Source organism: Castor canadensis, chromosome 4 (assembly GCF_047511655.1).
Source record: "Castor canadensis chromosome 4, mCasCan1.hap1v2, whole genome shotgun sequence".
Classification (NCBI taxonomy): Eukaryota; Metazoa; Chordata; class Mammalia; order Rodentia; family Castoridae; genus Castor; species Castor canadensis.
This window is the reverse complement of record NC_133389.1, coordinates 38,303,735-38,328,795: the sequence shown is the minus strand read 5'-3', so window position 1 is coordinate 38,328,795 and position 25,061 is coordinate 38,303,735. Positions and strand designations below refer to the sequence as shown.

The window sequence follows — 25,061 nt, the reverse complement described above, 5'->3', positions numbered from 1 at the left end:
TGATATAAAAGCTGATATAAGGGTCTAGATCTTTTATAAATTTAACTGTCGTTTTTAAAGTATGGTGGTTCTCTTAAAAGATTACAAAGTAGATGATAAATGTTAAATATTTATATCGACATTAAGCAGTATGAAAGTTCAGAGTAGAGGACATTAAAGTATACTAAAGTCTCCCTTTAGGTGTAAAATAAGATAAAATTTTTATCAGGTAGTTTATTAGGAATTTTATCTAGGACTAGCTCATTTTCTGTAGCTTGTCTTCTGTTGGGTGTACAGGATTACATGTCCTCTTGGAAGAGAATTAAGACTTCTTATTTTAATGGAACTTCTTTAGCATTGCTTTAAAAATTCAATTAAAAACTTAAAAATCACTGTAGTATCCCTTTGTCGTAAAATAGGAAATGCAGTGGTGCTGCATATGACTATTAGTTAACACTTTTTACCCACTATCCATCATTTTCAGCTGTTACAAAATAAATTGGTGAGCTATTTCACCCTTCTCCTAGGAATCTCAATATTCATTCATTCCCTATCTCTAGAACATCTCAACTGTTTTTGAATTTTATTTAAAAAGACATTGTGAGGCCAGTGTGGTGGCTCATCTGTAATCTCAGCCACTAAGGAAGCAGAGATTGGGAGGATCTCGGTTTGAGGCCAGCTTGGGGAAAAAGTTAGCAGGACTCCTCAAAAAATCTGGGTATGATGGTGAGTGTTTGTAAAACCAGCTAGGTAAAAGGATTGCAGTCCAACCCCAGATTCAGGCAAAAAGAGCTGGAGGTGTGGACCAAGTGGTAGAGCAAGTACAAGGCCCTGAGTTCAAGCCCCAGGATGGATGGATGGATAGATAGATAGATAGATAGATAGATAGATAGATAGAGGACTTTGTTGTACACTGAATAATATCCCCCATAAGTCCGTGTCCTAATCCTAGGCCCTATGAATGTCACTTTATATGGCATAGTGGACTTTGTAAAGCAAGGACTTTGCAGATGTGATTAAGGAATTTGAGATGGGGGAAATTATTTTGGATTTCCAGGATGGGCCCCATAAAATCCAGACAGTACTTATAAGAGTGAGTTACAAAGAGTCAGAGCAGAAGGCAGTGTGATTATGGAAGCAGAAGTTGGAATGATTTGTTTTGAAGATAGAAGAAAGGCCACAAACTAAGGAGTACAAGTGGTCACTAGAAGCTGAAAAAGGGAAAGAAACTGACTATTCTGAGCTTTCTGAAGAAACCAGTGCTGCCAATACTTTGACTTCAGCCTAGTGAAACAGATTTGAAATTTCTCACCTCCTGATATGTAAGAGAATAAATTTGTGTTGTTTTAAACTACAAATTTCGTGGTGATTTGTTGCAGCAGCAATAAGAAACTAACAAAGTTGTAATGCATTAGTTTATTGAGAGTCATATTTTTTGCAACCTTGAACAAATAAACTTCCCTCAGCCTGCAAATAACTGTCTATGAATCATAAAGTGAAAGATTATTTCAGTTGGGTATGTGTAAGTGACCTATGCCATTAACATAGACTGACACATTTGTGTAGTTCCACAATGTTAGAATTTATTGAATATTAATAGATTGGTAAACCACATCAGTTTCATTGACTTTATTTCACCACATACTTGTGGTTTCACATGAATCATGACCATCACAATTACAAGTTCTTCATTCCGTTCCTATCTTAATTTCTAATATCTATGATACATCGTACTTCACATGACTATATTATAGGTTACAGAAAGGTAGGAAAGAGTGGAGTCTGTAGGAGTTAAAGAATCAATGCAAAGAGCCAATACAAATGAAAGAATTCCTGCAAATGGTCAGTTAACTAATGGCAGATCTCAGAGATGAGGACGTGAGGAATCTGAATAGCATCAGATCTATGTTAGTGGTGTTGACAGCAGGGAGGATGGCACTGAGCAGGGTCCAGATACAAGTGGGAGTTCATCACTTGGAGAGTTCCTGAGGAGAGGCCATAACAAATACATTCAAGTGAGCTGTGACAAAATGACAGGTTGGTATGTCACACAGAAGCCTGAGGTATCTTTCTATGCATCTTGGTTGTATAATTCATTGGTCTGGTGGTAGTTTTTTATTAGCAAAAATGCATCACTTCCCAGTTTGTGCCTTATGGTTGTGCTGGACAGAGCTATTGTTTACTTGTACAAATAAGATGCTAAATCATTCTGCTTTAGTATTTGTACCCAAAATGCACTCAGGACAAGCATCTGCTCTGTACCCGAAGTAGAATGACTCAGGGCACTGCTTGCCAGAAAGCTGCTGCTCTGTCCAGTGTGGATAGAAGATTAAGAAGGATTTTTACTTTTTTGGTTAATATTACTGTTCAGGAGGCAGATGACTTTCTGGATTCACTTGAATAGAGATTTTTTTAATGTCAAGGAAGTAAAGAGTTAACATAAATAACCTTCAAATGAAAAACAAAGTGAAGAGGAAGATAAGAATGGAAGCTATAAAGGCTATTTCAAATGTTTTACTTTTTAAATCTTTCTAGTTACTTTCTCTTGTCTTTACTGTTCAGTAAAGTCCAGGTAGGAAAATGAAGTTTCTCCAAAGGTAGATGATTTGTTTCTTTCAGCCTTTGAATTGACGGTTATACTTTGGCTGCCCACAAAGAAGTAACAGTGGCTAGAAATAATACATTTTTTTGTACAACTCAGTTTGCTAGTTAAGTAATTAGACTTGGTAGCCTTCATTTGTTGTGCTGAAGATCTAAGGTGAAGGGAAATTTTAATAGAATGTAGAGGATTTCTTGGAAGGGTTTGATGACTGCCTAGAGTCACTTTCAGAATTGTATGCCCCTATCAACTCAGTTTAAGATTATTTCTTCTACATTAATTTCCTCCAATATTATTTTGTTAATTCTAAGTATCCACCTTCACGAGCAAGTTGTTCATCTGTAACACACTTGGCATCTGCATTAAACTAGAACATTTCCAGCTGGGCAACCTAGAATTAGGATATACCATGTTTCTGAAATACATGGTGAAGAAAATTTACTTGTTTGTTATAATAAATCAGTGATGTTCAGAGCTGAGCTAAGTACAACAACTCAGTCTTCTAAGGCCACAGTCGGCAGTCAGATGGATGGAAATAGTCCATGATGTGAACCATGGATTTTCAAAGTGTGATCCCATATCAGTAACATCATCATCACCTGGAAACTTGTTAGACATGCAAGATTCTGCTCCAGACAGAGTTTGAAAGTCCAGGGATGAAACCAACAGCTCATGTTTGATAAGCCCTGCCAACCCATTCTGATATATGCTAAAGTTTGAGAATCACTGGTATAGTCCAAGTTTTTCTCTCCCTAATAGAATAGGCTTAAGGCTAAAATGTTGGGAATGTTCACTCTATTGATCTGTCAGTGATAATTTATACCTGCTTCCTTTCTGCCTGAGTTCTATCAGATCCTAAGGACTTGAACAGCTTAATTGAAAAATCACTATGTCTATAACCAAAATTAAATACATTTTGTGTTTTACTGCTTTTGATTAGACTTATATTTTGCTGAAAGTGGTTGGTTTTATCTGTATTCTATAAAGATATTATACAAACTCATCAAATTTCTAGCAGTAACTATTCAGTATTAGGTGAAATACTTTACATCAAATCTCATTCTATGTAATGGCCAAGCAAAGGGTGTTTAAGGTAGCTGAATGAATTTCTTGGCTCAATATTCAAAAGTAAACAATTTTAGACATTAACATTTAATGCTTTTGCATCTTCTCAAAGTTGATTTTATGTAACCTTCATTATTTTCAACTCCCCAGATCACCAAAGATATTGTTTAAGCAGTACATACTAATACTGTTTTTCTCATCCTTACATGAATTTGCTGAAATGTAGGCTATTTAAAAATGGATGAGGCTTTGTGGCACATATTTGTTTAGCTATGCTACTGCTATCATTCAGTTTTTAAGAGCAAGTAAGAGTTTTGTTGTAGTGAACATACATTATTGATTTCTGAAAAGCTAAAAGAAAGAACTTGTATTATTGTATTTTTGTTTGACAAGTGACATTGGGTTTCTTCTTAGGTAATCAACAGAAAAAGCACTCTCCGTTCTTCATCTGTAGAATTAGATGGTTCCTACTTGAATGTAGCCAAACTACAAACCTATCAAACCAAGCAAAGGCCTAAGTCTGCAAACCAGGACTCAACTTCAGAATCCCTTATGGAATTTAGGAATAATTCTTTGAAATCAGTAACCCTTCATCATCCCAAAGAGGGTCTAGACAGGGTGCCATCAGAGACCAGAACATGTGCTTATGAATCTTCAGGGAGAAAACTAGCAGAAACACTCACAACAGAGAAAGCTGCACCAGAAGAATTAAAGACAAAGGAATGTCCACACATTAAGCCTACTCCATCCAGTCAGTATTGTGGTCATACACTTTCTGAAAATGAAGATCATGTTCATGAAAGCCATTCTACAAACATGGCCTCTCAATATTCCAAGACCCAGCCAGAATCATGCAGTTATTGTGGGCTTCCTTGGGAATCCCTTGCGCATGGCGGAGGGGCACTGCAACCTAGTGAAACTGATGTAAAAAAGCAGCTCTCAGAAGATAGAAGGAAACAACTGATGTTTCAGAAAATGGAACTGGAAATTGAAAAGGATCGCCTTCAGCATTTGCTGGCTCAGCAGGAGACAAAGCTTCTTCTGAAACAGCAGCAGCTTCACCAGTCTCGACTGGATTACAATTGGTAAGTTCTACCTGTTCTTTTAGAACACAGTATAAAATAGTTGTTTTTTGTTTGTTTTTTACTATAGCAGATATGTAGCAACATACGTTCTTCTGGATCCTGGCTTGCTCATGATGCATACCAATTGTGACTACTAAGTGAAATTCCTATCTTTTGTGGAAGACATGAAAAATTGATTTGTCTTCTAAAAGATTAGAATGTCTCCTTTCTGAGCAGTCTGGGATAATTTGCTGGATATCAGAGACAATTTTTAAATTTTTTCTTATTTTTTATTAGCATATAATAGTTGTACAGAGGGATACATTGTGATATTTATATATGCGCTTACAATGTCATAGATCTTAGATTTACCCCTTCTATCATTCTCCTTTCTCCTCCCCCACTTCTTAGAACAACTTCTATAGGTTTCATTCTTCTTTTTTCATGTATGAATACAAAATACATCCACCATATTCACACTCATTCATTCTTTCCTTATGCCCACTCCTTCTCACTGATAACCACCTCGAAAAATGATGTTTTATTCTCCTGTCCTTCATTTTTTTTAAAGTTTATATTGGTAGTTCAAGGGGCTATCACCTTGGTACTTCAGTCCTGTATATATCATGCCTTAATAAAATTAACCCCCCATTTCTTACTCTTTCTCTGTCATCATGCTCCCCTAATATTCAACAACTTATGATGCAGTACATTATATTATACTCATGTGTAGATGAGTTGTTTCAGTATTTTTCATTCTCTAACATTTTGTTTCCCTCTCTCACCTCCCACTGACTCCTCAGACAGACCCACTAACACAGTATATTCTCAAAATTGGATTTTTGGGGTGTTCTTACTATTATGTTTTGAGAGTTCTTTTCTTTTGCAATATTGGGGTTTGAACTCAGGGCCTTGCACTCACTAGGCAGGTGCTCTACCACTTTAGTCACATACCCAGCCCTTTTTGCTTTAGTTATTTTTTTAATAGGGTCTCATACTTATGCCCAGACAGGCCTGGACCATGATCCTCCTGTTTGTGCTTTCCAGGTAGCAGTAAGGACAGGTGCATGCTGCCACACCCAACTTTTATTGTGGTCTTGCAAACTTTTTGCCTGGGTTGGCATCAATCATGATCCTCCCAATCTCTACCTCCCAGTTAGCTAGGATTGCAGGCATAATCCACCATGCCAGTCTTCTTAAAAGTTGTTTATATCACCTACATATAATTCCCTTGTCAGATATGTGGATGTAAGTATTTCTGTTCAGTCTGTAGTTTGTACTTTCGGTCTCTTAACAGGATCTTTAGTAAAGCAAAAATCTCATTTTTAAAAATCTTTAATTTTAATGAAGTCCAATTAATTGATTTTTTGTTATGGATTATGTCAAGCTTTTTATCATAAATAGATATTGAATTTTGTCAAATACCTATTAGGATCATGTGCTCTTTTTATGTAGAGTGGGAATATAGTAGATTGCACTGAGTTTTAAATATTGAGCCAGCCTTGTATTCCTAGATAAAACCTTATGTGGCCATAGAGTATAATTCTTTTCTATATATTACTGAACTTTACTTAATGATTTCTAAAGGATATTTGCATCAGTATTGATGAAAGATATTAATCTGGTGTTTTCTTTTTTGTACTCTTTAGTGTAAAGGTTTTGGTATTGAGGTAATATTGGCCTCATAAAGTGAATTGAGACATATGCTCTCTGCTTCTTTTTGGAAGAGATGGTGTAAAATTGGTATTAATTCTTTAAATGTTTGGCAGAGTTTCCCAGTGAAATCATCTGGGGCTGGAGATTTATATTTTGGGAGTCTTTAAACTACAAGTTCAATTTCCTTTATACTTACAGGGATATTCAGATTATCTATTAGACATGGAGAGAGTCCTGGTAGTTTGTGCTTTTTGAGGAATTGGGCCATTTCATCTGTCATGAAATTCATGTGTTTGGATTTGTTCTCAGTATTGCATCATTACCTGTTTGTTGTCTGCAGGGTTTAAAGTTCTATCCTTGGTATTGGTAATTTGTGTCTTCTTTCTATTTTGCATTGTCTGTTTTGCTACAGATTTAATTTTAATTATCTTTCAAACATCCAGGGTTTTGTTTCATTATTTTATTGTTCTGTTTCAATTTCATTGATTTCTGCTCATTATTTCTTTCCATTTACTTGCTTTGGATTTGTCTTGTTCTTTTTTTCTGATTTGTTAAGGTAGGAACTTAGAGTATTGATTTGAAACTTCCTTTTTTCTATTGGAAGCATTTAGTTTTATAAATGTCCCTCCCAGCAATGTCTCACAAATGAGTCAGCAATGTCTCAAATTTTAATATGTTGTCTTTTCATGTTCATTCAACTCAGTGTATTTTTAAAATTCCTCTGAGATTTTTATCTATAGATTATTTAGAAGTGCTATGTTATGTTGAGTTTCCAAGTTTTCAACATTTTCCTGTTTTCTTTCTGCAGCTGATTTGTAGTCTGATACCACTACCATCATGTAACACTCTCTGTTGATTTCGTTTCTTTCCAGTTTGTTGGTTTGTTTTAGGACTCAGTGTATGTTCTATCTTGACACATGTTCCATAAGTGTATAAAAGAATGTATATTCTGCTATTCTTGGGTGAAAAATGTCAAGTAAATATCAATTAGATTATGTTACCTAAAGGTGTTTCTAAGTTGTTCTATGTCTTAACTGATTTTCTACCTGATTAACTGTTCTGTTAATTATTGAGAGAGTAATATTGAAAGCTTCAGCTATAATTATCTATTTTTCCTTTCAGTTCAATCTATTTTAGTTTTACATAATTCTACCTTTGTTATTTGCTGCTTACACATTTAAAATTGCTATATATTATTGATGGATTGACCCTTTTATGACTGTGCAATATCCTTTTCTTCCAGAGTAATTTTTTAAAAATCTCCTGTATCTGATAAAAGTATAGCTACTGACACTTCCATTATTATGCTCAAACATTTATTTTTAATGTAATTTATATATGTTTGGGATAAAGTCTGACATTTTATTTTTTTTTCTTTTCTATTTGTTCCCTATGCTTTTCCTTTCTGTGTCTTTTTTCCTACCTGCCTGTGAGTTACTTGAACATTTTTTTAGAATTCCATTTTAATTTTTCTGTAGTGCTTTTGAGTATATGTCTTTGGAAATACTTGACTTATTGGTTGCTCTGAATATTATGTTATATATATACATGACATTATAGTCTTCTGAGGTTATAATTTATAGTTTAATTTAAATGTATAAAGTTATTTCACTGTAAGTCCCTCTACCATCCCCCATTATAGTCATTTTAAAGATTATTTTATATCTACATACATGCATACTTCCTCTATATACACTGAGAAGCACATCAGAAAATATTCTGATTTTTGTTTTAACAGCCACATTTGGAATAGTTTATAAAAAGAATTTAGAAAACTGAAGAGAAGGAAAATTTATTGTATTTATCTATATTTTAATCTATTCAATTTTTCCTTCTGCCCTGCCTACTATTCCAGGATTCCCTTATTTATCTTTTTTGTTTTGTTTTGTTTTATGAACTCTATCCATCTTTTGAGGTAAGCATTCTGGCATCAGATTCTCTTAGCTTTCCTTCATCTAACACCGTGTCCATTTTTATGTTATTCCTAAAGGATATTATTGGTGGATATAAAATTCTGGGTTGCCAGCTCTTTTCTTTCATTTTTTAAGTGGCACTTAAAAAATGTGCCACTTCCCTCTGGTCCCTATGTCCTTTGAAGTCATTGAAATTATTTTATCTTATACATAAAGTGTCCTTTCTCTTTTGCTGCTTTCAAGACTTTGTCTTTAGTTTTTAGAAATTTGACTATTATATGTCTTGGCATGAATTTATTCAAGTTTACCTTATTTGGGCTTTGATCAGGTTCTTGAATTATAGTCTTGAATTACAGGAGTTTTGATTGTTATATTTCTAATACTTTTTGAGCCCAGTACCCTTCTTTCAGACTCCAAGGATATAAATATAACATTTTATTATAGTCCCACACGTTGCTAAAAGGTGCTTTCTTGTTATTAAATCCTTTTCTCTCTGTTGTTTAGATTTTGTAATTTCTCCTGTTGTTTTCACAAGCTTCTGATTCTTCCCCTTACTTCTCCACTCTGTTGTTAACAGCAGTTCACTGAGGTTTTGTTTGATTGGTTGGCTGGTTTTTTGCTTATTGTATTTTTCAGAACTAAAATTTCCAACTATCTTTCTTCTTTCTATCTTCTTTCAGAGATTTTCTGAGGGCTTTTTGGTGTTAAATTTGTTTCAAGCATGTGCAGAAGTGCTCTTTGAAGCGTTTTTATTATGTCTGTTTTAATAGTCTTATTAGATAATTCCAACATTTGTATTATCATGGGATTGGCTTCTATTAATTGTCTTGTCTCATTCAAGTTGATCCTTTGTTCTTGATATGATGAGTGATTTTTAGTTGTATCTGGGACATTTTGAGCTTATGATATGAGACATTGGGTTTTACCCAAACCTTCCTTTTAAAGTTAACCTTCTTTGACACTACTATAACAACAGGCAGAGGAGTTGGATGTCTCACTAGAGCCAGTGAAATATGAAAGGCTGGCATCCACTTGACCTTTACTGGTGGGAACAGAGAAGGTGAGGCCCCAGTTTATCCTGTGATGTTTTGCTGTAATAGGACAGGTATTATTTAAAAATTTTCTATCTCAGCAGACTGTCCCTTTCCTGATCCTTTGGCTAAAGAGAGTAATTTTTTTGTTGTTTGGGCCTTTTTTTTTAGCTCCTTCCTTTTGGCATTTCTAGGTCGCCAGTATTCAAGGTGTATGAAGCAAAAAGAAAGCCCTAGAAACGTATCTTCTTCTGGGTCCAGTCCACTTTCCTCACCTACCTTTCAAAGTCTTTTTCTGTTAGCTTCAAGTGTAATGTGTAGGATTCTGGCTGCACTGGAGGAGGGAGAAGTGCATCCACCTCATCTTGTCACAGAACTAGAACTCCCTAGAGATTTTATTTTAGTAAGGAATAGAAAGCCATTAAGTGTGTAAATATGCAACAGGTAGAATAATTTCTTTCTTTCAATTTCATTCATCCAGTAACTCATAGAATTAGATTTCAAGTTATATGATATTTTTTATTTAAAACTTTGACTTTTATAGATTGAACAAATGTACTTCACAGAGCAAAATTACAGGGAAGTTCACAACATAAATCTGGTAGTGAAAGGAGAATGCCTATCTTCTATCAACAACTTTGAAATGTGTTACATTTTTTTATTCTAAAAATAAACCATCTGTTAAACTACTCACTTGAGATATCTTGAGTTCCTTCTTAAGAACAAATCTCTTTATACTGATTTTCTTTTTAAGCTGACTATATTTGTTTGTATCCCATATGCAATTTCCCTCCATGAAAGTGGTTATCATGTGACTATTGCAATCTTGGATAGATGAATATTATTATCCTTGGAAGGCATTATTTGCTTTTTCACTTTAGGAAACCCCAAGTGTTTTACTTTGAGGTATTTTCAGTCTTCTTGAGCAGTCTTTGTGAAATAAATATATACATTCATATCAGCGTTCAGCTGGCCAAACTGGCTTTAGGTGCCTTAGTCATCTTTTAAAGACAGTCTTTATGACTTTTTGTGGTTTGGGGCCATAATAATTCTGCCATTTCATTTGTCCTTTATAGGTCTAGGGCTAAAACAAAATTTTCCCCAATCAAGAAGTTCAAAAATTTAAGTGAGACGCCCAGATAAAAAGAAACTCAAATGTTTTCAGTTTTTTTGAGATAGGGTTGCTCTGTGTAGCCCAGACTGGCCTCAAACTTCAGAGCCTCCTGCCTTATCCTCCAGAGTGTTGGGATTACAGGCATGTACCACCATGCCCAGATCAAGACAATTTTTATGAGAGTCTTCATCTCTCATTCTTCTGGTTGCTTATACCATGAACATAAACTGGTCTACCACAGTTAGCTGGTACAGCCTGAAACTATGAACCTAAAATTAGCAATTTAATCAGTATCATAATTCATATTTCTAAGTTGAAAGTTGCCCTACTCTCTGGCCAACTTTTTATATTTATGTAACTTTATAACTTATCTGAAATTCAACTTTCTGCACATTTGTATCATATACCAAGAATATCTATCTCAAATGAATCCTCCTAAGACAGTGCCTTTATTGTACCACTTCTAAATTTTGAAAAACCATAAAAATTTCCTATTAGATTACGTGTTTTCAGCCTAGTATGCAGAACTTTTTATAATCTATAATCACCACGTCTTTACCCATTTGCCTCACTTTTCCTAAGAAATAACTTTTTTCTGAAGGCAAGTTTGCTCCTTTTAACTTTTCCCAATATACCATTCATATTTCTTCTTCAAGTCATACCTTTTCTTCTGAATTAAGTATCATTGCTCTACTTTTCTATTTATCTAGATCCTAGCGATTCATTACAGGAGAAATAAAAATCTCACTACTTAAAATTTTTAGGTCTGTTTCTTTCTCACCTAATTAGCTCTAAGTTTTTGAATATATGCAAAATTAGCACCATACTGTTTGATGTATGTTGTATTTCTATAATTCAGTTTAAATCTCCTTGTTTTAGTAAACATTTACTAAGCCTCCTGCTCTGCACAAAAGCATATGGGAGGAATATCAAAATGAGCAATACCTATCTTGTCTCCTAGTATATTATACATAATCTCACACTCTTAATTTACATATAATTTCAACTTTTATATGTCTTTACTGATTTTTGTAATTTAAGTAGTGAAGGAGTCCTATTTTAATTAAATTCAAATAAATTAATAATTGCTATGCACAAGGCATTATTGTTAGTACTCAAAATGTTTGGAAAAATATTGGGAAGGCAATCTGTAATTGAATATCAAATGAATAGAATAGAATTGTTAAAGAATTTGGAGATGAGCATATCATTTTGGAATAAATTTGCTATGACATTAATATTTACTTAAATCCTGATAAATAATTCATTCTACCACCTTGATATTACTTGATGATCAATAAGAGCTTTTAAAAGGATGATGTTATCTTTTGTGAGCCCTTCCCTGACTGAGCATTCAGGATTTATCCAGAATACTATTTTTGATAGTGCCAAGACCCACCTTAAATCCTTTTAAGTGGTTGTGAATATCAGGGTAATAGTGTATGTAAAATTCATTCCTTAAATGCTATCTGCTGTCACCATCAGCATCATCACTATTTCTATTGCTGCTGCAAAGGCTCCTCTGATTGGTACTATTGCTGTTATTTTTTAATTCTATTCTCATAAAGGTTAGATCAAAAAAGAATTAACCTAGAAGGTAATACCCACGCACAGGAAATCAATGTGAGTCAATGCCCTGTATAGCTATCCTTATCTCAACCAGCAAAAACCCTTGTCCCTTCCTGTTATTGCTTATACTCTCTCTACAACAAAATTAAAAATAAGGGCAAAATAATTTCTGCTGGGTATTGAGGGGGTGGGGGGGAGAGGGAGGGGGTGGAGTGGGTGGTAAGGGAGGGGGTGGGGGCAGGGGGGAGAAATGAACCAAGCCTTGTATGCACATATGAATAATAAAAGAAAAAGGAAAAAAAAATTCTGTTCTCATATTTGCCTGATTTTAGTATTTTACATCTGCAATTACTTAACAATTTGTATGTCATTACCAAATACTAGTCTTAAACTATAATCCCGAGGATAATTAATCTATACATATTCTTTGCATATCACTGTGCATAGTTAGTCATAATTATATCTTATTAAAAATGGTGAAAATGACAATACTGTGCTTAGGGTGTTTTTACTTTCTCATGATTTGATTTCATAATTAAACAATTTACTTATACAAATAAGCAGAGAACATTTCTAAAAATCCAAAAGAATAGGTGGCAAGATTCACCTATTTGGTGCCAGTGATTGACACTCAAACTCCTGGTAGAATAATGCTTGTATACTGATGTTTTCAGTAGCCTTCATTTCTCATACACATGAGTGTGGGGTTGATTAGCATTGAGATATAAAATACCTTCCAGTTCCTTCTGTCTGTGGTCCAGAGAAAATATTTTGTTCAAGTCTTTGAAATGTCAATACGAGAAATTGGGTACCTCCCATGTATATGTTAGATATGGTGGATGCTACTTAAGATTTACTAGAGTTCCCACTCACACTATGTGACTTTTATGGCTTATATATGCATTTATATTATTTAGAGTTGGGGATTTTGGTAAGTGATTGGATCATGAGGGAACTGACCTCATCAGTAGGCTAACTCGTTGATGAATTGATAATTTTGATGACATTATTGGAAGATAGTGGAAACTAGGAGGTGCAGCTTGGTTGGAGGAAGGAGGTTACTGAGTGCTTGCCTTTGAAAGATATTATCTTGTCCTTGACCCCTTCCCATTGCTCTGTATCTCTTTACTTCCCAACTGCTATGAGGTGAACAGTTTTCCTCCACCTTGTCCATCCACCATAATGTTTTAGTCTCACCTCAGACCCACAGCAATGGAGCCAGCCACGATGGACTGAAACAATGAACCAAAATAAATCCTTCCTCCCTTAAGTTCTTTCCTTAGGTATTTTGTCACAGCAAAGAATGATAACTAACACAGTGACCAAAATACACTTGCTTAGCAGTGAATAAGAGGAGGCTTTCAATTTCTACAGAAGACAGAAGAGACTTCAAGTGTTTCTAAAGTACCTATAATTTTTAGTTTTTAAACTACATTCTTTCTAACCAACTCAATCTTCCCACACTCTCCTAATAAAGAAAATGTAAAGTCCTATTAACTGATTAGTGTTTGTTTATGTGTATTTAGGTATTATCCTGTGTGTTTGTGTATGTGTATGTGCATGCATGTGTACTCTTTGGAGAACTGAGCCTAGTCTCACACATGCTAAGCCCCACCTACTCGTATTAGGTAGGTAGTTTTAACTTGAAAATAATGGCTAGGGTCTAGCTGGAAGACCGTGATTTTCCAAGGATTTCCATTCAGTTTTTCATGCTCCTGAGGATTAGAAATTCTTTCAATTTATTTTTACAGGTTGAGAACTCAAGCTGTATTTAAATCAAGAGAACTAGTTGCTGACAAAATGTTCACTAAACCCCGAGAGCTCAATCTGGATATGAATGAGAGTGACTCTGGACGAAGGTAATCCTGAGGGCTGGGTGAAGGCAAGAATATTAAGGACATAGATGTGTAGAATATATTAGTATAAATTTATATTTCTGTAATTGTTATTACTATTTTTGATCATATAAATAATTTCATTTCCATTATAAAATTTTGAAAAAATGTAGAAAAGTGCGAAGAAGAGAATAAAAATCTTTCTTAATCCGAACCTCTCAAGAACAATCCTTTGAGTCCTTTTCTATTTTTCTTTGTATGAGAGTATATTCTATATTGAGTAATAGGGATTATTTCATACAAAAAAAAAAGAATTTTATTTCCTTTTTTCACTATGTATTTTCTCATCTCATTAAAGCTTTGTGAAAACATAATTAATTAATTCAACAAATATTTATTATGTGGAAACTGTCCCAATATTTATCTATTAGGCTGTTTTTGAGTATACAGAATTTTGCTCTTACAAATTACACTTTCAAGAATACCACTTTATATAAATTTATCTCTACCTATTTCCTTGGTATAGATTACTATAAGGGAAATCACTAACATGTATATGAATCTATTTAAGGATCTCGATTCACATTGTCAAATTATTTTCTATAGAAGTCAAATTATTTTACATCCCACAATCAATGTTTAAGAATTCTTCTTTCATGAAATTTTGTTAATTTCAGGCCATTTGGGTTTTTTTTGTTGATGTTTTGTTTTGTTTTTAATTTTTTTTTATTCATATGTGCATACAATGTTTAGGTCATTTCACCCCACTTCCCCCATCCCCTCCCTTACCCAGCCTACCCCTTCTCGATACCCCCCAACTCCCTCACTACCAGGCAGAAACTATTTTGCCCTTATCTCTAATTTTGTTGAAGAGAGAGTATAATCTATATTAGGAAAGAACAAGGGTTTTTGCTAGTTGAGATAAGGATAGCAATACAGGGAGTTGACTCGCATTGCTTTCTCGTATATGTGTGTTACCTTCTAAATTAATTCTTCTCAAACTAACCTTTTCTCTAGTTCCTGGTCCCCTTCTCCTATTGGCCTCTGTTGCTTTAAAGTTTCTGCATTAGTTTCTCTGTGTTGAGGCCACCAAATGCTATCTAGTTTTTTGGGTGTCCTACCTATCCTCATACCTCCCTTGTGTGCTCTCACTTTACCATGTGCTCAAAGTCCAATCCCCTTGTGTTTGCCCTTGATCAAATGTCCACGTATGAGGGAGAACATACGATTTTTGGTCTTTTGGATCAGGCTAACCTCGCTCAGAATGATGCTCTCTAGTTCCATCCATTTACTTGTGAATGATAAGAGATCATTCTTCTAGGCCATTCATTTTTTTTTTTTTGAAAGTGTGTGTCTTTATTTATTTATTTATTTTTATTCATATGTGCATACAATATTTGGGTCATTTCTCCCCGCTCCCCTTACCCCCTCCCTTACCCCCGTACCCCCTCCCTCACCCCCTGTGCCCCCTCCCTCTTACCCCCCACCCCCTCAATACCCAGCAGAAACTATTTTGCCCTTATCTCTAATTTTGTTGTAGAGAGCGTATAAGCAATAATAGGAAGGAACAAGTGTTTTTGCTAGTTGAGATAAGGATAGCTATACAGGGAGTTGACTCACATTAATTTCCTGTGCATGTGTGTTACCTTCTAGGTTAATTCTTTTTGATTTCATCTTTTCTCTAGTTCCTGGTCCCCTTCTCCTATTGGTCTCAGTTGCTTTTAAGGTATCTGCTTTAGTTTCTCTGTGTTGAGGGCAACAAATGCTATCTAGTTTTTCAGGTGTCTTACATATCCTCATACCTCCCTTGTGTGCTCTGGCTTTTATCTTGTGATCAAAATCCAATCACCTTGTTGTGTTTGCCCTTGATCTAATGTCCACATATGAGGGAGAACATACGATTTTTGGTCTTTTGTGCCAGGCTAACCTCACTCAGAATGATGTTCTCCAATTCCATCCATTTACCAGCGGATGATAACATTTCGTTCTTCTTCATGGCTGCGTAAAATTCCATTATGTATAGATACCACATTTTCTTGATCCATTCATCAGTAGTGGGGCATCTTGGCTGTTTCCATATCTTGGCTATTATGAATAGTGCTGCAATAAACATGGGTGTGCAGGTGCTTCTGAAGTAACCTGGGTCACAGTCTTTTGGGTATATCCTCAAGAGTGGTATTGCTGGATCATATGGTAGATCAATGTTTAGCTTTTTAAGTAGCCTCCAAATTTTTTTCCAGAGTGGTTGTACTAGTTTACATTCCCACCAGCAGTGTAAGAGGGTTCCTTTTTCCCTGCATCCTCACCAACATCTGTTGTTGGTGGTGTTGCTGATGATGGCTATTCTAACTGGGGTGAGGTGGAATCTTAGTGTGGTTTTAATTTGCATTTCCTTTATTGCTAGAGATGGTGAGCATTTTTTGTTTTGTTTTACAATTCTGTTTCATTCTTTTTTCTGAGGTTTTCCATATCCTGAGTCACTTCCTCTTTAATGTTGTCTGTTTTTGTCCTGAGTTCATTTATCTCTTTATTAATTGTGTTCTTTGTTTCACTTTGGTGTTTATACAGTGCTTCTATGGCTTCTTTTATTTCTTCTTGTGCATTTTCAAATTCTCTATTTTTGTTGTTTTGGAATTTCTTGAGTGTCTCCTGTATATTTTGGTTGACTCTATCCAGTATCATCTCTATAAAATTCTCATTGAGTACCTGTAGTATGTCTTCTTTTAAATTATTCTTGTGGGCTTCATTGGGTTCTTTGGCATAGTTTATCTTCATTTTGTTGGAGTCTGGATCTGAGTATCTGTTTTCTTCATTTCCCTCTGGTTCCTGTACTAATTTTTTGCTGTGGGGAAACTGGTTTCCCTGTTTTTTCTGTCTTCCCGACATTGCCCTTGGTGTTGTTATTGTCCCTGTACTGTGTGCAAGTAAGTATTTTCTAGCTTGTTATAATAACAATGGTGATATTTAGAATGGAAGGGTGAGAGGAGATGGAAAGCAAAGAAGTTAAAGAAAAAGGGAAAGACAAATAAACAAGTAGAAAAAAAACTAAACAAACAATAAAAGTTTCAAAGATATAAACAGGGAGTGATAGTATACTAATCAACAGTAAGCTGAACAGGCATTAGAGAGACAGAGGATTGAAAATAAAAACTAAAAATAAATAAATAAATAAATGAAAAAAAAATACAAAAAAAAATCTCCAAGTTCAAATGCAATAAAATTTCAGTCTTAATAATTTTGGTGGTTGTCCCTCAGCCTCCAATCCTGGAGATGGTGTCTCAGAATTAGTTCTGGCATTGTCTCATCAAAGGGGAAAAAAACTAAAACAAAACAAAAAAAAACCCACATGGTGTCCCAAGATCAAATGCAATACAGTTTGAGTAAGTTTTTCAGCATGCAGGTGTAGTTTGGTTGTTGTCTCATCAAAGGTAGGGAGAGAAAAATAAAGTCTGGAGATAGTTCTGTGAATTGCTATCTCTGGCTGTGGCTTGCCTGCCCGCTGCTGTCCTGCTGTTGCTGGAGGCTTTATTTATGCAGATCTCAGGTGTGAGCTTAACACTCACCTAGCCCCTCAGCCTTTGTTTACTCAAGAGTTCTCCTAGGCGCCACCACCACTTCTATAAGCTTTCCCCTTTCCTAGCACACTGGGGGAGGTGCCACTGCACTAGCTTTCTCAGGCCAGCCGTGTTTATTTACAGTTCATGTGGGAAGTGAGTCTTCACCCCTCTACTGTGGAGTTTTCCTCCCACCACCACTTTTCCAAGCTTTCCTGCTCCCGGTTGCTTGGCCTGTGCCGCTGCTCCTGCCTTCTCCAGCCGGCTTGTGAGGGATTTTCCCTCCCCCCCTCTTCAGCACTCAGGGCGCCCCACCCTCTTTACTATGTGTCTTTGTTGTTATTGCTTATTATTCAGTTTCTCTTTTTTCCCTGGGTGGGGGTCAGTCTCTCCAGGGGTCTATGCTGATCTGGCCCAGGATTGTCTGTGGGAGTACCACATACCACCTTGTGGTCCACATCTTCCCAAGCTGTCTGGGCGCTGGCGTCTGGCGGTGGATCGGGAGCCCTCCTGGTTTCTCCGTTTAATCTGAAGTGGGAATGCTAGGCACAGGCTGGAGGTGTGGAGGAGTCAAAGCTTTGCCTGTTCTCAGTGGTTTTTCCTATAAGGTGTATCTCCAGCATCTCTCCAAGATTTTACTTTAGGAGGCACGCTTTCTGTTTCCTCCCTCTAGCCGCCATCTTGGAATCCTCTCATTTAAAAAATTTTTTTTTCTATTCTCTTTCTGCTGTCCTTTTAGTATTCTAATTATATGGATATTAAACCTATAGATATCAGGTTTGCAGATATTTGGGCATACATGCCCTAAATTTATATAATTATGACAAAAACAAGGGAAGATTAGAAATTGCTTCCAAAAGACTGTTTCCTAGTATACTTCTGATAAAACTGTAGACCATTCAAAATATTATTTTCGTTATAATAGTTTGAAGAAACTGGCAGTTGCTTCCAAAGTCTGCCAGTCATTGGAAAGCCAACAATTCCTCGACAGCTCTTCAATATTTAATCTGATGTAAGATTAAAAGAGATAATGACGATCAATTCAGTGTCTCCTTGATTCAGTTGGTTATAAAACTAACGTCTTTGCTTACCTAGGAAAAGGTAGACTTGAATTAAGGGAGACTACTGAACTGCTTTGAGAAGCCTATGTAGAATTATTCAAGCTGGAATGCCTGCTGCTTTTAGAACATATAATGAAGAGTTGTTATGAGAATGACCTTCTTTGTACCTTGCAAGCTCTTTGACTTTAATAGGAGCACTCCCTAGATAAAATTTAATTTTAAGCTAAATTTTGTTTATTTGGAAATTTAAATTATCCTAGTATTAAAAATATTGTGTGTTTAAAATATTAAACTTACTCAAGTGAGGCATTAGAATTTGGAGCTAAAATAAATGAGATAATGAGAAAGTGAGAAACATATTTTTTTATAATTAACAGCTCATTTTGAGTTAATTATATACAATTACCAAGATCTAATTGCAATTTATTTTCTATTATATGTGGGAAGAATCACAGGCAAGGGAGCTTACATTGCTGTCTTCCTTCATAAAAGCTATAGAATGAAAATAAATAATATGTGAGGCCTTAATGACAAATAAGAAGCAAATAGTAGGGCACAGCTGAGCCAAACCATTGGAAGGTCATTATCTCATGAAACATGATAATGACTTAAAAACTCACAAACAACTCTGATTGTTCATGGGTCCTCTTTTTTTTTTTTAAGTTTATTTTTGTTTGTTTACTGACTATACAAAAATGACCTTACAAATAAATTTGGTTTTGGAATTCTTCAGACTTCTAAAAATCTGACCAGTTTTGTACTTTCCTATAATGCTGAGCAGTTCACAAGAGATTTTATTAAATGCCTATTATTAAAAATAAATAAGTAGGGGCTGCAGATGTAGCTCAGTGGTATAGTATTTTCCTATCATGAATGAAGCTCTTGGTTAGATCCCCAGCAATGCAAAAAGTGAGTAAGTAAAGTTTTCTGCAAACTGCAGGAGATGTAGGGAAGCTACTACCTTCAGGTACTTTAATGGTAGAGTAAAGCAAATGTACAAACATTTCTCATTTACACAGAATATAAAGGCTATGAATGAAAGAAACACAAAAGATTTCTGGAAGTACTATTTGTGATAAGTCCTAAGAAATAAGATAGAATTTTAATAGGCCAGGGATAAAAAGGAGAGATGGAGAGACTCTGAGTAAAAGGGAAAAAAAATCACACAGTATGTGGGAGGACCAGCAGTAAATACTTTTCAATTTGATCAGAAGAGCACGGGAAAATTAAAGACTAAATTAGTAAAGTAGGTTAGATTATGAAAAGGTTTAAATATGTGGCTTCGGATTTTAGACCTGGGTGATTGGAAGAGAAAAAAGTCAGGAAAAAACTGATTTTGTGATGAAGATGATTAATTTAATTTTAAAGATTATTGGAATAAGGGTCAAAATGCCAGGTTTTACTCTTTTCTGTAATTGCCTATGCAGTTGTAAAGATAATGCTATGCACCTCTCTCCTTGCCTGTAAATGAGAGTTACACTGGATTTTTACTGAGTTTCTTGTAGCCCCAAAAATTTGTGATTATTAAACAGGTAGGATTTCCAGCCAAAGCCACCTAGTAGATGAGTAGAAACTTGTGTCTAAATCTCCTAAGAGAAATTGAAGTCAGAGATTTAGATTTGGCAAGCATATGTATTGGGGTTGCACCTAATTTCTGTGAAAAAGTTTAGAGAACAAAAGAGAAATGTAAACAGAACCTTAGGAAATGAGAATCTGAAATAGAAAGGAGAGTGGCTATATAAAATTTGAGAAAGATGCAAGCTGTTAAATTGTTTGGTTTTTTTTTCTCATATATGTTGGCCATTTCAGGTATGTTTTCTTTTGAAAATGTCTATTTAGCTCTGTTGCCCATTTTTTAAATCAGGTTATTTCATTTTGGGATTTTTGTTGTTTTTGTTTGTTTGCTTACTATGGAGTTTTGAGTTTTTCATATATTCTGGATATTAATCCTTGTCAAATGTACAATTTGCCGATATTTTCCTCCATTCTGTAGGTTGGGTCTTCATTCTCATGATTGTTTCCTTTACTGTACAGAGCTTTTTAGTTTTATTTAAAACCGTGTTTTGATTTATTTTTGAGTGTCTTCTCCAAAAATATCTTTGCCTGTTTCAGGGTCCTAATTGTTTTCCCTGTTTTCTCCTACAAGTTTCATTGATTCTAGTCTTTCATTTAAGTCTTTCATCCATTTTGTGTTTGTAGGAGATGGGAGGGAGTCCTGTTACATTTCTATGACCAGTTTTCACAGTATCATTTATTGAAAAACTTCTATTCTCCAATGTGTGTTCTTAGCACCTTTGTCAAAAGTCAGTTAACTATGGATACATAGTGTTATTCTGTTCCATTGATCTGTGTGTTTTTAATACATGACTCTACTGCAGGTGTATGTAGAATAGAAAAAAAGCTGATCTCATGGAAGTTGACATAGGATGATGGTTACTAGAGGTTGGGAGTAGTAGATTCAGGAACCTTCTTATCTCTCAAATTCTTGTGAGTTATAATGTAAAAAATCTCTGTCCTCTTCAGTCCAGAACCTTATTTCAATTTTTTAATTCTTTGCCTTTTAATAAAGATAAAAACATCAATTAAACATAGAATACCCAACTAGTCAACAATTCCACTCCTAAGTAACTTACATGCACACAAATATTGTATGTGAATGTTCCTAGCAGCATTTTTCTTAAAAACTGAAAAGTGGAGATACCCTAAATGTACAAATGGTGACTGGATAAACAAAATGGCATATAATGGAATATTTGGCAATAAAATTTTATTTTACATGCTATAACATGGATGATCCATTGAAATGGTAAATCTATAGATTTAAATAATATATTAGCAATTGCCTGGGTTGAGAAAGGGAAATGGAAATGGGAAGTAACTACATATGGGTGTGTGAGGCACAAGAAATAATGGTAAATTAGATTGTGGTGATAGTTGTACCACTCTAAACTTACTAAAAGTTACCTTAAATGGGTGAGTTTTATGGTATGTAAATTATATCTCTAAAACTTTTTAAAAAGTTCTGTTTTTAGTTTTGTCCAAAATTCAAAATAAATGTCACTAAGAACACAATAAAAAATGGTACAAAGCTTTGCTTGTCTTCAGACTACAACCTTTCTCCTTTTTTTCCTGATGATTTTCCTGTTTATTATACCTTGCACTATTAGGGAATTTTCCAGGATGACTGGCCAAAATCCCCTTCTATCTCCATATTAGATACAATGATAAAATAAGTAGGAGCAAGTAGATTTAAATCCTATTTGTGACATCTATGTTTTGGTGGATGATAATGTAACTTTTTAAAATTGTATGTAACTGCCAGTTTTAAAAAGATAAATTGGTGCTCCAGTTTATTTTGTAATTTATTTAGCCAACTTTTACATTTTTCTTATAAGCAGTAATGTAGATGATACTCAAAATAGGGGAAAAAACAAACAAACAGAGTATTGCCCCTCATATCAGGCATAGAATATCCTTAGAACTATCTTCTTCAAATGTAATATATATATGTTATTGGATCTAGATAATTTTTTCACCAAATTTGTCATCTTAGTTCATAGATTTTTCAAAATATTAGATTATCTGACTGCATAGTCCTTTCCCAAGGTGTATATGTGTATGGTAGTAGAGGGAAAGAGAGAATGGTTGATAGGAATTAGAGAAACTTTTAAAAAGAAAATAATGCTGCTATCACTGGTCAGATACAAGCAGCTAGTTAACAACTTGTATTGTTGTAGGAGTTTGCTAGCTGAGATACGGGACTCTTGAGGCAATTAGAAGGAAGCAACGTTTTGTTGTGCCAGCACAGACTTAGTGGACTCATGTCCAGAGGCTGAGCCCCAAGAACAAAGAGGTCTCACCTTATATACCCTTGCAAGCAGGTTACAGAAGCAAAAAGCAAGGTCTAATCTGTATATGGTTATATTTAATTTTATTGGCTACTTTATCCTAGTGCTATGTGACCTTCCTCATGTTCGGATTTCTCAGGTTTTAACTCTCTGCTATGCCATCCCTACCTCCCTGCTACTTTATCAGGACTCAGGCCTAGTCTATTTTCTTTTGATCCTCCTCTCTGCTACATTAGTATTGTTGGAATTAATAACCCTCCAGTGCCAAAAACAGACACACAAGAGACAGAAAATCTTGACAAGGCAATTTCTCTTATCAAGAGGGTGCAAGCATGTCCTCACTCCAGCTAAGCAACATGCAAGCACAAAATGGCTGACAGTGGCTCCTCCTTCATCCCTGATGCAGTTTTACCTGCCCCTCACCTGGGATTTGTCCAGGTCAAAGGTTCACAGTCTTTCCCGATTGGCTGAAAGGCTTGGGGGATGGGTTAGGGCATGTAGTTTGTCCGGCAATGGAATTGTGCACGAATCTGGAAGAAGAAGCAAAGACCCTTTAAACATGAAAGTCACTTAAGATGGTGATCTGAGGAATCTTTAAGTAATCTAAGAGGGTAACAGATACTTTGATAGAAAAGATCATTTTTCTTACAGTATAAACCTTTACAATTTAATCTGCTGCACAGGAACATATGGAATAGTGGTGGTTCTCAGCCTTGGCTCTAATGTAGTTACACAAATCTTTTTGAAAGTAATTTTCTTCCTAGCCAACAATACTAGTGGGATTGGGGACTCAGAATTTTCACTGCCACTTGAGTCTGCTTGCTTTGATAACCTCTTTCCCAGATTTATTTGGAATGAACAGTGGGTTTCTTTTTAGACAGTGACTGTCTATTTTCCTATAATCTGAAGCCTACAACTTTTGGTTGATAGTCCAAAAGTTTGGTAGAATCTAAAGTGCAGTTTCTGCATATTATGATCTACTTGATAAAATATTTCCTGGTCAAGGTTTTTCTATGAAAGGAATCTATAAACATATTGTGTTTCATTTATAGCTGAAATACTTGTATATTAGATATTTTTTCACTAAGAGGATGGAGTAAGAACTAAGGTAAAATGGATGGAAGCCAAAAGCATTTTACAAAAAAAAATCACATTGGCACATAAGACTTTTATGTGCCTATAAATGAGTAGAGGTAACATAAGGCTAAGAATAGTGATTATTAAGCCAGTTTTTTTATTCTTGTTTTCAGAAGTCCCGAGGGTTTCTTCTGAAAGGGCATAAAATTTTTAGATGCCATAAAAGATTTTTTATTTTTAATTAGCAGTATCTTCAACTGCTTTTCTAACTGCCTGGAGATAGCTAAAACATTTATTTTTAGACTCTGGGCAACTGAATATACACAGAGTAAATGTACAAACAAATAGTAATAAATAAGTACATTCTTTTACTTGTGGCAGCATTAGTATGTATGAACTTTCTGGACTGAAATGAAGGCTTATTTGAAGATAAGATGAAAAAATAATTATCTTGTTCCTAGCATACATTTTGGTCATAAAGTATGTATGATCTTGATTGGCCTATGATGGCTTGTTGTGGACTGATGCCTGTCTTAGAAGAACTCACTATTATATATGAAGCAGAGTCAATTTTGATAATCCTATGGAAAAAAAGTTTATATTGAACTCAACTCATTTGTTTTTCACATGGTGAAGAGGATTGAATTCTGTGCTCCTTTTGCAGTTTGGCATTTTCTACTTTGGTACTCAGTGTATGCAAGCCTTAATTCTTTAGCCTTGAATCTGAGCCTGGGGCTATCTGGTGGAAAGAGAATCTTTCTTTGTTATGTCCTGTGGACTGGTAGAGTATCGTATTAGTCCAAGTCAACCAAAGAAGCAGGAAATATATTTTGAGATATATTGGAAGGAATTAGCTTATGCAGTTGTCAGTGCTGGCTAAGCAAGCCTGAAATCCATAAGCCAGGCTGTCAGGAGAGGCAGCTGAAGCTACAAACCACAGAGGGAATTCCTTCTTTTTCGGAAAAGTCTCAACTCTGGTTTTACAGCTTTTTAAGAAAAAGCTGTAAAATTGAATCAACCCCAACTAGATTGCCTATGATGTTATATACTTTAATTACATACATAATATTTTTAATATTTTTATAAAAGTTTATGTTGATTTTACAGTTGGTCTGTGACTACTCATTATGACTTAACTTAATGGTAGCTGCTCTTTTTAAACAATAAGAAAATGGGATTATGAACACAATTTTAGGTGCACTGAGTTGCCATGACATTTACTAGAATACTCAGCATGAGAACAGTGATGTCAGGTTTTTTTTATTGTTTATTTTGTTATTCTTCTCCTTATAAAATGATTTCCAGAAATTACTTTGGCTGAGATGGAATGAGAAAAGTAGCACCTTGGCCTTACAGCAAAGAGATGAGTTATTATATCTTAATTCTTTGTGGTTTGGTAAAGTGATTATTTAAACCTTGTTACTTTGTTAATAAACTGAAGTGCAGAAGTTATGGTGGTATAAAAAGGAATGGTTTTCCTCTAGAAATAAAATGTCTGGTAGTCCATCCGAGGAACCAGCCCAGCTCTCAAGGAGAGGCAGAAGAGGTTCCAGTCCCTGAGAGGGAAGTTCCTGGTCGTGAAGTCCTACAGAATCATGATGACTACAGACATCTCTCTCTGTGTGTGTCTTCTAATCCTAACTGCTTTACATATAAGCATGTATTCTTGAGGGAAAATAGCCAAAAGGATACCTTT

General features: G+C 35.1%; 1 protein-coding gene across 7 annotated transcripts in view; it reads left to right on the top strand.

The window, feature by feature from the left end:
* The window catches only part of Kiaa1328 (KIAA1328 ortholog), a 291,633-nt gene that overhangs the window by 155,669 nt on the left and 110,903 nt on the right, over window positions 1-25,061 (top strand). For 6 of the 7 annotated variants that reach the window (XR_012447056.1, XM_074069918.1, XM_074069920.1 and 3 more), the window contains 2 exons: window positions 4,058-4,728; window positions 13,742-13,849. Coding sequence is in view for 6 of the 7 variants with exons in the window: in XM_074069918.1 (XP_073926019.1) it covers window positions 4,058-4,728; window positions 13,742-13,849 (779 nt within the window). In the remaining variant the exon portion in view is untranslated. The remainder of the gene's footprint in view (window positions 1-4,057; window positions 4,729-13,741; window positions 13,850-25,061) is intronic. The other variant, XM_074069919.1, reaches the window with a different exon arrangement.